Source organism: Camelus dromedarius, chromosome 28 (assembly GCF_036321535.1).
Source record: "Camelus dromedarius isolate mCamDro1 chromosome 28, mCamDro1.pat, whole genome shotgun sequence".
Taxonomy (NCBI): Eukaryota; Metazoa; Chordata; class Mammalia; order Artiodactyla; family Camelidae; genus Camelus; species Camelus dromedarius.
Window position 1 is genome coordinate 12,065,001 of NC_087463.1, and position 13,741 is coordinate 12,078,741.

The window sequence follows — 13,741 nt, forward strand, 5'->3', positions numbered from 1 at the left end:
TTTGCTGAAGAAATAAAGAATGGAAGATAGAAAGGAAAGAAGGGTGGATGGCTGCTTTGTGGATGATAGTAGTAGGTTTCAGATGACTCAGGTCGCAACTCATCCCCAGGAAAGATGATACAAAATGAATTTTAAATGAAGATTTAACTTTCAGGTAACAAAATTATCCAATAAACCACACAGAAAAATGAGGACTGATTTGGGTGACAAAAGATTGTGCTAGACTAAGCACCCACTGTCAAACTGCAGAGAACCAACGTTATGGAAGACTCTTTTGATAAAGTGCTTTGCTCCAACACTAAAACTAGTTGTGTGATTTGGGGCAGGTATCACGCCTCTTCATGGCTCATTTCTTAAGCTACAAAATGAGAGTAATTGTCCCAGTACCTGACAGGATTGCTGTAGGATAAATCACACAATGTATGTAAAGCACTTAGTATAGTACCTTGTACTTAGGGAAGGAAATAAATATTAGGTATAGTTGTTATTATCTGTGTATGTGTCATCAGTGAGCAAGGAGCTGGAGACCAAAATGAATGTTTTATTCGCCTCTAATTTGGCAGTTCTTTCTAGGGTTTTTTTTTTTTTTTTTAAATCAAGATTATTGCTTAAGAAACAGCTTCCTTATTTCCTTTCCTTAACTTGCAGCTCTATATAAGTACTCCCTTGTTTGAGAAGTGTCATTCTTCTCTCAGGGATCTCTCCTGCTAAAGCTACATCCCTCCCTACTTTTTCACTTTCAGTGAATTGCTTGCCCCTCTTTGCCAATGGACAACTTAGCATTTGAAATGCATGAAGATGCAAAGCAGAATGCTGTGTCTGCAGGGAAGATGAACGCCACCTCCCGAATGGTAAGAATGTAAATGGGGATTCTCATCTTGAGATCAGTTCCCCCCAAAACCTGGATGCAGAGCTCAGGAAACAGCTGCTCTCTAGACCAGCTCTCTTCAGGTGATCCTCGTCAGAGTAGAATCTCCTGTTCTGAGTGTTTCCCCACTTGCCTTCTCTCTCATGAACTCTTCACTCCTTTAGCTGTTTAATGGCCCAATTGTCTATGAATTGTGGCTTATGGCATTAATGCGTTATTTATTTTTCTATATAATACCCTCATGCAATGTTAAACTGAACATGTTGATGAGTGATTATGCTATTCAAAATATACCATTTAAGAATTATTTTAATTTTTAATTTTTCATACAATTTTTAAAGGTTATACTCCATTTACAGTTATTACAAAACATTGGCTGTATTCCCCATGGTGTACAATATATCCTTGTGACCTGTCTTATACCCAGTAGTTTGTACCTCCCACTCCCCAACCCCGACATTGCCCCCCACCCACTGGCAACTACTAGTTTGTCTAAATCTGTGAGTCTTTTAAAATTTTATATATTAGTTTGTTGTATTTTTCAGATTCCACATGTAAGTGATATCAGACAGTATTTGTCTTTCTCTGTATGACTTATTTCACTTAGCGTAGTGCCCTCCAAGTCCATTGTGTGTGTGTATGTGTGTGTGTATGCAACCCACCCCCCCATCTTTTTTTTATCCTTTTGTCTGTTAATGGACATGTAGTTTGCTTCCATATCTTGGCAATTGTAAATAACGCTGCTATGAACATTGAGGGGCATCTATCTTTTCAAATTAGTGGGAATTTTTTTTTTTTGGATGTGTACCCATGAGTGGAATTGCTGGATCATATGGTAGTTCTATTTTTACTTTTTTGAGAAACCTCCATCCTGTTTTCTACAGTGGCTGCACCAATTTACATTCCCACCAACAGTGTGCAAGGGTTCCCTTTTCTCCACATCCTTGGAACACTTGTTATTTGTGTTCTTTTGAACATTCAAGAATGTTAAAGCGGGAGTGTCTATGTTAGATTTATTAGTGATCAAAGACACACTTACTCAGAGAGAAAGGCCAGGGACTCAGACGGCAGTGGAAAAGGAGTCCTTGACGTCATTGCTTATGAGTATCACTGTAGTGGTCAGAGAAATAGGGCAGGTTAGGGTGTGTATTTTCTTGGCAGCTTTCAGTAATGTGGATTGTAACTCAGAGAAATAATACTGTTGTTTTTAGTGTATATCTGTGGTGTGAAACCAGGAAATAGTAACAGAAATACGTGGAAATGTTGTGACTTGGTAGATGGGTTAGTAGCTTACATAGGTAGTGTAGGGAAGGAAGGGAATTTAATGAAGCTATTTCAATGAAAGGGGAGGGATAGAGAGAGACCTGTCAGGCCCGTTGATTACTGATGTTCTGATTCCCATGCATGTACCTGTACATGAAATGCATTTGTACATTCTGGAACCAAAAGTGTTTGTTTATTTTTATCTTTGTTCCATTGATGTCAGCTGTAGGCATATGGAGTGTGTGTGAGTATTGGGCTGCGCCCTACAGTCCTGCAGTCTTTGCAGTTGCTCAGCCACCAGATGGAAGAAAGAACCCAGAGTCAGGGACAGAGGTGTCAATGATTCAAGGGACAGGGAATCTTAGAAGTCAGAGGCATAGGTTCTGGGGTGCCACCCCACCGCGTATGGCTGAGGGCAGGCGGGACACGACGGCAGTCTTCCCTACCCAGGGAGGAGGAGGCTATCATTTATAGGGGGCAGGACATTAGAAAGGCTCCTTGGTTGCCGCAGTTGGGAGCAGGGAGAGGGAACTGTTGAAATGCGCGCCCCCACAGCTCTTTGGGTTAGCAACCGTTGCTGGGGCCACTCTTGCCTGTTGATAACTGAACATATTGGAGCTGTTCTGGTCTGAGGGCTGGAACAATCCTTAGCCAGGAGTTGGGCCAGTCATGCAGATAGTTACTGATTAAACTTTCCGTTTAGGAAGGGGAGGTGATCATATGCATAAGGTAAGGGTGAGGCAGGTGGGGCAGGGGATGTACAGAGAGTGTGAGAGCAGCCATCTTATGCAGCCTGACCATACAGTGAGTGCATGTGTGTGTGTATTTATTTACACATGTCTTATTTTACTCAGTATATTTATCCCACAAATGCATTTTTTTTAAATAAAAAAGAAAATAAATCAAATTGAGAAAGGAGGCAATGTTTCTAATGCATCACGAATAGAGAATAATGGCTTCGTAATTTCTCCTAGGAAAAGAAGAGGCAGTGGTCACTGATGAGAATTTTCCTGGTGTGTCTCTTGGCCTGCACCATTACCACAGCAGTAGGAGTACTGATTCTCTCCTTGGTTTATGTTAACCACTCTCAGCCCCGTTCAGAAGTTCATTTAGGATTGGAAGCCCTGCAGACAGCAACGATTCCTGTGGTGCAAAAGGCGGTTGATACAAAATTCCAGTTTCTTAATCATTTACCTAAGTCCAAGGTATGGATTGCTCATACTGGGAAAAAGAATCCTCTATTCTAAATGGTGATTTCAAAACAAAGTTTCTATTGCTTGTTTACTAAGCCTGATTCTCTCCTTACTGGAAGGAAGCAGCTGTGGGCCATCAGGATGAAGGGAGGTGAGGCACTGAGAAAGGGGAACATTGGGTTGATGTTGGCTCCAGGAAGAGTTTTCCTTTAGTAGATAGTTCTATGTTTTGCTGGAGGGGAGACGTGCAGATGGACAAGTGGAAAGCCTTCTATTCTCTTGCCAGGATAGGTGTTCATTTTTATGTCTAACGGGCTGACAGCACTGCACGTCCTACTGTGAGTCTTGCAGACCAAGTTCCTCTTCCTTTTTGAGACTCCAGTATTCACCCCACCACCGTTGCCTTTTCTCTTGTGCCTCCCTCTTACTCTGTAGGCCATGGTGGCCTCATGTTCCTCAGGAGATGGCCTCCAGTGCTGACGGTTTGCTTCTGACTTTGCAGGTGTTTGAGTTCCCTGGTGGTGCAATCCAGTGGGCCCGGTACAGGAACAACGTCAAAGACTATGTCAGCATTGAAGAAGAGGCCTTTGGCAGCAGCTTGAACAGACAGAGGTCACAGATGACTCTGGGGACCCTGAGAATAAAAAGCAATGGCCTCCGGGCCCCTCACTGGCACTTCAATGCTAATGAACACGGCTATCTTGCTCAGGTATAACCAGTCTGCCCGCATTCTGCACTTAAGCATTTATGCTGTGGGTCCTTAGGCTGTTATTTTAGTTGTTGCAAAATCTCCTTAACCAAGTGACAGACAGCATCCAGGCTTTAGCTGTGTACTCAATTAGATTAGTTAGCAGTGCCTTGAAGCGTTAACCTGTTTGTTTTAATTATTCTTGGCAACACTTTGAACTTCTTTCTTCAGTATGAAATCATTTTTCATACATTGTTAAACCAAGATCACTGTTCCATCCTTTGAGCCAAAGCTAAAACTGGTAGCTCTGATCTAATGATCAAAGAGACTATAGTTTCCCTCTAAGGGAAATAGCAGTGACTGGAATAACAAACTAGTTCACTAATGTTCAGCCTGGAGTCCCTGAGCTCAGGCCAATTGAATGCCCTTTTGTGATTTAGACCTTTCAGAATTCTCTGGAAGTCAAGTGAAATAGAGCTGGGAGTGAAATGAGTGTACTTACTTGAATTTCAAATAATTCATTAATTCTAAAACGTATTTATGGGTTAGCTTCTGTATTTCAGACACTGGGGAAGTGGCAGTGACTAAGCTCTCATAGAACTTTCAGGGTCTGGTCTTATCCTGGTGATCTTGTGAATAGATCAGCCAGTTGTTTTGGTGACATGTTTCTGTTGTTGGTAATAAAACTCCTTTTTTTGTACTTGGACAATTCATTCAAAGTTAGAATTTATGACAGGAAGAGAGAGAGAATCTTATCTATATGAGATTAAACCTTTCTTAGAAGAAAACCTGGACACACAGTAAAAGCACTATGTTATTAGCATTGTTATCACTGTTAAAACTGTATGCAGACTTTTTCTCACCTGGAAAATACAATTCACCTGTATGCATACACACACAAACACACACATGCGCACACATGCGTATCTGTGTGAGCCCCTATGAACACACACATGTGCCTGCAGTCTTTTCAAACTAGCGTGAACTTAGAACTCTAAATGCTCAATGAGGGTAGTATCGCCCCACAGGGGATGAGAAATGGTTCTTAGAGTTTAAAAAACATTACTCTTTTTGTGTGTAAATTATAGATGTACATATAGTACATAAGCAATATGTGTACACAGTATACAGGTCTACAGTACATGTGTACCGTTAATATTTCATAGGGTAGTGATTAGAAAAAAAAAGTCTAATTTGGTACCTTAGAAGGGAGGTAAGGAAAAGAGGTTGAGAAACATTGCTCTAAAGTAATGTTGGTTGTGCCCTTCTGTTTATGTTTCAGGGGACGGCATGGATTGGGGTGGTTGATGATGGTGGTGTAGTTACCACGTACAATGTTACGGCCGGCCAAGTGATCTTCTTCCCTAAAAACACAGTACATTGGATAAAGAATGTGGGGAATGAAGACTGCTTTTTCTTGCTCTTCTTTTCCACACACGATGAACTTCAGACCCTGGATGTTGATGATGTATTTTTTTCCACACCTGAGGACATTGCTTCCAGGTCACTTAAGGTCTGTACCACTGCTAAGAACAGATCCCACCACGAGGGTATGCATTACATAGGTACAAAGAGGGCATGGGTATTCGAGTTCTAGGGTGGCAGTCAACAAGGTAACAATTGGGTAATGAGCTCAAGAACATACCCCGTGTTTCTACTAAAGACATAAAACTCGTTGAAATTGAATTGCTCTTTGTTTTCCTTTATGAAGGACTTCTGTAGGAAACTGTAATGAATTGGTTCAGTGGTTATGATATAATTAATAAAAATTACTATAATTTTCATCTTTGAAAAGCCATAAGCTCACCAAGGAAAATTTTGCTACTCAAAATGTAATTGCGTTTTCTTAATCTAATGCAGAGGATCCCACACTTGTCCTGAGAAATAGGTATTTTTCATCCCTTTATGTAGTTATACTGTCCCTGGAGGGACTGCTCATCATGCTGGGTATAGAGAGGGTATGATGTGGATGCTGACGATGCAAATGGTGATCAGAATTGGTGACGGCCCATACAATGGGAAGGGGTTCTGGTAAATTTAGAAACTGAGATTTACTTTGCAGCAATCCTGCTCTAATGTTATAAGGAGAAGTAACAGAAATGAGTCATAAGTAAGGGTATTGATAAGTGTGGGAAACAGTGCATATTTTTGCAGGAGTTTATATTGACCACAAAATTCCAACACCAATATATTGAAAATTCAGAAATTTTTCATAAATATCACAAGTCTTAGGCTCACTGAGGTCAGCTCTTCTGACTGGACCACTGAAAACCACACTGGTACCAATGCTACCCTGTCCTCAGCTACTCACCCTTGTATTGTTACAATTTGCAGAACGTTTCACAGATATATGGTCTCTTATGCATTTCAGCCTGAAGGTGGAATTAATTTCATTAGAACATTCCATAAGCAAAAAGAGGACCAGGGGGTCAACCTTCCTCCCAACTTGGCAGAACTGGTTGTCAATGCTACTTACGTACAGTCTGCGGATAGCCTCGTGTGGAGATACTTTTATGACCTGAAAGGTATAGTACGTTAATTTGTGAAGCGTTTTTAGTTAAGTATTAATAAATGTGATTATATAGGTGTATTGGATTGAGATGAAACCTGTTTTTTTATGGTGCATCACAGTCAAGGGAAATTTGAAAAAAAACCGCGTATTTCTCAACAGAGAAGGAAATGTTAAAAAAGGCCTGGAAGCAAAAGAGAATGTGAAAGATTTCAGAGTGTGAGGGGTATGCTGGGGCTGGAGGTGCTGTAGGAGAAGTGGATAAGAGAGGAGGGTCCAATTATGCAGCCATGCTAATAAGTTTATACTTTATCCAGATGGAAAAGAGGAGCAACTAAGGGGTTTATATAGGAGAGTGACATAATGAAGTTATTTATTTATTTATATCATTTCATTAATTTATTTTATTAAGGTACAATTGACATACAACATTATATTAGTTTCAGGGGTATAACAATGATTTGATATTTGTGTATATTATGAAATGATCACCAAAATAAGCCTAGTTAACATCCATCACCATACACAGTTACAAATTTCCTTTCAAACTTATACTGTCTACCCTCTTAGCAACTTCCAAGTGTGCAATACTGTATTATTAACTATAGCCACCTTGCTGGACATTGCATCCCCTTGGCTTATTTACTTTGTAACTGAAAGTTTATACCTTTTGACTCCCTTCACCCACTTCAACCACCCCCAGCCCCTGCTTCTGGCAGCCACCATTCTGCTCTCTATATCTATGAGCTTGGACACTTCAGTTGTTTCCATATCTTGGCTATTGTAAATGATGCTGCAAGAAACATGGGGTGCAGATATCTTTCTGAGTTAGTGTTAGTTTTGCTTTTTTGAAGTGATGACCAAATCAGCTGAATTGTGGAGAATGATTGGGAGGGGCAAGATGAGAGGCAGGGAGATGAGTCAGGGGGCTCTTGCAGTCCCTCAAGTAGGGGATGATGGTGGCCTGCACCATGATAGTTGTCAGAGGGAGAAAATTGCTGCAAAGCAGAGAATTTAAAGAGGCAGGGCTGACAGGACTTATTTGACTGACTTGAGGGGTGAGGTAGAGATTGGTATTTGGGATGACTCTCAAGTTTTCTAGCCAGGTCCCCTGAGTTGAACAGTCTATCTTAACAGAAAGAGGTCACTATGTGTTAGAAATTTTGAGAGATATTGGAAAGGTGAGATAGTATCTGACTGTATCAGGTCAATATGTTGGGGGCATATAGGATCTGGGTTAGCAGTTCCTATCACATAGACTGTGTCTGACTAGAGAAGACTTGACGTATGTTACTGGGACTGCATTTGACTCTCCTTTTGTAGTAACATTTTGAGTATTCTGTCTTATTTTGTTTCTTAAACTTCATCTGACTCAGGTTCAAAAGAATATCAATTTCCAGGAGGAGTAATCCAACTGGCACAATATTGGAAAAACAGAAGTGAACTGAGCAACAATGAAAAAATTTTTAGTGAATTCCTGAATCAGGTAATTGAGAAAAATGATTTGATGATCATTAAGATGGGTGAAATATGGGATTTAGATTGTATTCAGTGTTCTTTCGGACAAAAGGAAAAGAGCCAAACACTAGCTCAAATCACATTGATCTGATCAGTGTAAACTACTAATGGAGACCTCAGTGTGGATTTGGGATCTTAACTTCTTGGCATGAATGGTTATGTTTATACAGAGACCAGATGCTTGTAAGATGTCTCTTTCCATTTGTGTTAAATGCCCAACAATCTGTATTGCATAATAACTAAGAGCACAGCTATGGCATCAAATTCCCTGATTCAGATCCCAGTTCTACCACTGTGTGACCCTAGGTAAATACTTAGATTTTCCTCTCATTTTATAAGGGCAATAGAAACTTTAAAAGATTGCTATAAGGAACAAGTGACATAGTAAATGTAAAGGACATAAAAATTGCACATTCTCAGTTAGAGCTTCATAAATATTAGTTACTATTATGATTATATGAGTTGTTAAGTTGCTGAGTAGGATGTTGGCTAAATAACTGGATTTCATTCTTTTTCTTTTTCAAGCATCAAAATGCCCTCTCTTTGAGTACCCTCAGAATTTATAACAATGGATTACGACAGCCACATTTTCATTTTAATGCAAATGAAATGGGATATGTAATAAGCGGATGTGCACAGGTAATTTTTCTGTGAATCTTTTTTTTTCCCCTGAACTTTCCTTTTCAGTGCAGAAAGAAACAAACAGGAGATATTTCTTTGTTTTGGATCAGCTGTTGGTAACATACTAGATAGGACTCGGTGCTAATGACTTTCTGGGTACAGTTTCCACAGAGGACACCAGGCGGGCCCTGCAAGGTAGCTTCCAAATTTGCTCTGAGCATAAGAAGAGGCTAAGAACATTTCAGGACTGATAAAGGGTTTTATCACTTACGGTGGAGGGGCTTAAATACCTGCTTACATTTTCAGAGTTTCACATTCTCAGATAATGCAAGTGTTTAATGTGCTCCCCTTTGACGACAATGACATTGGCTCTTTGCCTCTCAGTGTAATGTGAGTGGGGGTGGCTGGGAAGGTGTGGGATGTCAGTAGGGTGGCCATACATCCCCACTTATCCAGGATCCTCCTGATGTATACTTGTCATCTTGGTGAAATTATTAATAGTATTCCTCTGACTCTTCAGAGGGTCCTGGTTTGGGTGATCAATCATATGGTTACCTTAAGAAAAGCCACACTAAGTAGCATGTTACTGTGGTGACTTGACAGTAGTCTCTCTGGACTTTCATAGGGCTCCCTGGGGAAATGTACAGGTAAAATGGGCATCTCTGGCTTGTACCTGTCTCAGTCTTGACAGAAAGAGCCAGACCAGACTGATATTCACCTAAGTAAGTCATCCTAAGCAAATAGCTTCATTTTATGTTTTTAAGAGGTGAAAGCTTTAAAAAGTTGGAAAAGGGCATTGGAATCTTTCACAAATTTTATTTCAAGGGTCAGATTTTATTTTTGGTGTGCTTGTGTGCTCATGTGTGTGCGTCTGTATGCGCATTTAGTCTCTAACCCTGTTAATGGAAGACCATTAGGACGCTGCTTTCCCAGAAGGCTGGATTTTCCCAAGCAAGCAGAAAGGAGGGCACGGGGGTAGTAAAACACTGAAATTTAAATCTTCTGCCTGACTAGGGAACATAGTTTATAACTCTTAATCAGAACATGGCGATTAATGCTCTTTTTGCTTGATGTTCTGCAGCTCACTAATGCATTTTGAGGTACACTTACTTAAATAGTGGAATTTTTGTCGGACTATGTCTGAGAAACAGGAGATGTTATGTGATGGATTGCCTCTCTCTTCTACTATTTGTCCTCTCTAAGAAGTCCCTTTATAACCACGTGCTTTTATTTATCTGTTCTTCGCTGTGAATACTTATCCTTAATGAGTATTTGATTTTATTTGCTTAACTTCAACATAGTTCTTTTTCCCCCTCCCTAGGTTGGCATCATCAATACTCAGGGTACCACAGAGTTTAACATTCACATTGGAGATGTGGTATTTTTCCCCACTGGAACCCAGCATTATATTAAGAGCACATGCGATGAGGACTTGCTTCTCATTCTTGCCTTCAGCACTGAAGACCAGGTGTGAGAATAAGCCAGCTTGAGAGAGATTGCTGAGTGCCAGTGATGTGCAGAATACCCTGCTAAGCGATGAGGCTGGATCATAGGGGGCTCTCAGTACACGTGTGTTGAATGAATGGTTGAATGAATGAATGAACTGGCTGAACCAAAGTGTGAAGAGGAGAATCAAATAATCTTTCCACTTGGTTATAAAGGGATCCAATACATTACATTCCCTTGTAATTTCCCAAATTGTCAACCAACTGAGAAAAAGGACCAAAGAGTAGTATGTAGAGATCCATGAAATCATTTCTATTACCGACCAAGCAGAGATTAGAGAATATGGTTCGTATCTATGGGAAGGTGGTTTTCCTAATATCCAGCCCTAGAATTGGATTGGCCTCCCTGTGTTGAGATGGGCCCTTGTGTACCTTATGGCATAAGGAAACAGCATGATTTTTGAAGCTTTGCAGCTCTCAAGGAGGGAGTGAGCATAGTTTATTCTTCTGGAATTTACTTGGCAGAGAGATTGAGAGGGAGGGAGAGGAGAGAGGAAGGAGAGAGAGAGAGAGAGTGGAGAAAGAAAGGAAAAACAGAGTCTTTTGCATGCGAAAAGAAACTTTAGGAGACTTGAAGTAACACTGAGTATGACTGAGCAATGCTACTGAGTGAGTAGGGGTGGCATTTCTTCCTATCATTCTTTAAGCAAATCTGGTATATGAAGATCTGTATTATGAAACATAAATTATGAACAATTATTTACTAAGTAGTTGCTTGCTTTTAAAAATTCATCCCAGGGTTCCTTGATTAGATGGAATAATGTATTTGAAGAGCAAGAATAAATAGTAGAATTTAGATTTTTAAGCAATCCTTAGGACTGGGTTTCCTTCTGAGACTGGGTGAGAATTTCAACAGTTTGGGTGCGCCTGGGGCAAGTCCAGGAGCAGACAGACATTTCTCTTGGCCACGCTTCTTCCTACAAGAAAGCCTAACAAGATCTCTGGGGCAGAGCACAGCATGAAGGCAGCAGTATCACCAACAGGACCTACGCCCAACGGCCGGTCTGTCCTGCTTGGTGATGCTCATTTCTCATGATGACACTTTCCCTCTTTGAGGGAGCCTGGAAAAGTCTAGAATCTGCTTCTCTGGGTCTCCAAACCTTCCTGGCGGTACCCAGGATGAGGTGTGGGGAGAGCTCTGTGAGGAAGAGATACAGTGGAAAGCTAGCTACAGACTTTGTTGGAGGGAAGAAGGATTCCAGTGTCTCCTACTTTTGGTGTGGGTCTCACTGATACTGCCATTCTCTATAGCTGTTATAGGAATAAATCATAAAGCCAAATCAGATCAAATCCAATACAAAAAGGAAAAGAAGAAAAAACTTGTTATAGACAGCAAGTTAGAGTTTAAAAAGTTAAGATTAAGAAGAGGGAATTTTAAAAATGAGTAGAATAAAAATTTTATATAAGTGTAGAAATATTCCAAATGTAAAAAGTTAAGAATTAAAATAAACATGGGAGGTAAAATAAATAAGAAACAGACTCACAGACATTGAAAACAAACTTATGGTTACCAGATGGGGAAGGGGGCGGGAAGGGATAAATTGGGAGTTTGAGATATGCAGATAATAATATATATAAAGTAGATAAACAACAAGTCTACACTGTATAGCACAGGGAACCATATTCAATATCTTGTAGTAACCTGTGGTGAAGAAGAATATGAGAACGAATGTATATATGTTCCTATGTGACTGAAGTATTATGCTGTGTACCAGAAATTGACACAACATTGTAAACTGACTGTACTTCAATAAAAATATATTAAAATTAAAAAAAAACTCCCCCAAAACTAAAAGAAGAGATTAATGTGACATGAAAGGCTGATACAAACAAATTAAAATTTAAAAATATGAAAGAAGGATAAAAATAACAATTGAAAATTATTAAATATAAGCCCCAAATTAGAGAGTATAAATCTTTTAGAAAGAGAATATAACGAGGTTTTTTTTTTTTAATTAAAAGAAACAATTTAAGAGAGTGATCCCCAGTAAGGAAGAAAGAAATGATTGGATTGGAGGAATTTTTTTTGCCTCTACGCCCAGCCTCAGGAATATCTGATGTGTACCTTGAGGGTGGGTAGTCCCCCACTAACCCATCAGAGGGGAATGGGGGTGTTTCTAATGGGGATATGTTTTACATAAGGTGTATGAAGGGAAAGAGGAGGGAGAGAGGATGGAGAGAGAGAGGCTGAGAGACAGGAACACACGCCCAGAGAGAAACACAGAATGAGAGACAGGGACACAGAAAGAGACAGACATGCCCCATGACACAGAGATAGATGCAAAGGAACATGCACAGAGACATACACAGAAATAGAGACATACAGAGAGAGACAGAGACAGAGATCTGTGAAGAGAGCAACACAGACAGAGAAAAAGAGAAACAGCACAGAAATACACAAATAGAAGGAGACATACAGACACAGACACAGAGAGGGACAGAGAGAGACAGAGACCTACAGAGCGACAGAAACAGAAGGAAAGACACACAGACCCGTACACAGAAGGGCACGGAAAGGCAGACAGACCCAGAGACACACACACACAAAGAGACAAAAGAGAGATTCAGGGACAGATAATCTCAGAGACACACAGACACAGAGAGAGAGAGGAACAGACAGTGAGAGACCCACACATACATGCAGAAACTGAAAGAGGCTGGCTGAGGAAGAGAGGTGAGGGGAGAGAGAGAAGGACAGAAAGACAGTGATTGAGGGCACAAGGACAGACAGACGAGTCAGACCCAGCCGACTGGATGGCCAGGGCAGACAGGTGGAGATTAACGACCCTCTCTGGCTGAGCGGCAGGAGGACCACTTACCTGGCAGCCAGGTTAGCCTCCATCATGTGCCTTTGGGCGTGGAGCTCTGAGAGGCCCTTTTGTCACTCGTCCCTGCTTACAGGTAGACAGAGGTCTTGCTCCCTCTTTAAAGAGAACTGCCCCCCCAATGGGGATGGAGGTCCCTTCTAAAGAACACTTCAGATGCCTCAGCATCTCCAGCCATCAGTCAGATTTTCCTTATCCTCAGAGTCGAAAAAGTGAGCTCCCCATGGCAAGAGAAGTCAAGCACACAAGGGGACCATTTGCAGGATTTCATAGCTCGTAATGTCACACAGCCATGTGCTTACAGTCTTGAAAATGCCTTGATGGCTGTGAGATCTTTGTAGAAACCTGAGTAATTCGGTGCTAACACATCTTCTTTTGGTCTCCACTGTCAGTTGCAAACCCTTGACATGGACGATTATCTCCAAGCTACAGCAGACCACATCCTGGCCCAGCTTTTCTTCAAGAAGCAAAGTGAATTTAAGAAGATCCCCAAATTCAAGGAGGACCAGGCAATCAACCTGCCGTAGATTTGCTGATGAGTTCATATCTATTCTTCCCTCTTCATTTGTTATTATTGATTTTAAAGAAGGACCACTTGGCTCACGAACTTGGAGCTCTTTATAGAGTGATATTGGGAAAGCAGGTGCAAAGCAGCCCCATGGGCTCATTTAGCTGATAAGATTAAAGGCACTTCATGCTAAGGGAACATTTCAGTGTACTCTGTGCAGATTATCAGATTTCCTCTCCTATG

General features: G+C 40.8%; 1 protein-coding gene across 1 annotated transcript; it reads left to right on the forward strand.

Annotated features, from left to right (window-relative positions):
- Positions 1-691: 691 nt before the first annotated feature.
- On the forward strand, positions 692-13,517 carry LOC116149725 (uncharacterized). The gene is made up of 9 exons (XM_031441661.2): positions 692-851; positions 3,106-3,336; positions 3,827-4,033; positions 5,295-5,525; positions 6,384-6,537; positions 7,898-8,007; positions 8,565-8,678; positions 9,982-10,128; positions 13,383-13,517. The coding sequence occupies exons 1-9, from the start codon at positions 768-770 to the stop codon at positions 13,515-13,517; spliced, it is 1,413 nt and encodes a 470-aa protein (XP_031297521.1). The 5' UTR covers positions 692-767.
- The last annotated feature ends 224 nt before the right edge of the window (positions 13,518-13,741 follow it).

Coding starts and splice junctions, on each gene's coding strand:
- LOC116149725 (XM_031441661.2), top strand. CDS start 768: ATGGACAACTTAGCATTTGAAATGCATGAAGATGCAAAGCAGAATGCT. Junction 5,526..6,383: donor TTGCTTCCAGGTCACTTAAG/GTCTGTACCACT, acceptor TATGCATTTCAG/CCTGAAGGTGGAATTAATTT. Junction 10,129..13,382: donor CCTTCAGCACTGAAGACCAG/GTGTGAGAATAA, acceptor CTCCACTGTCAG/TTGCAAACCCTTGACATGGA.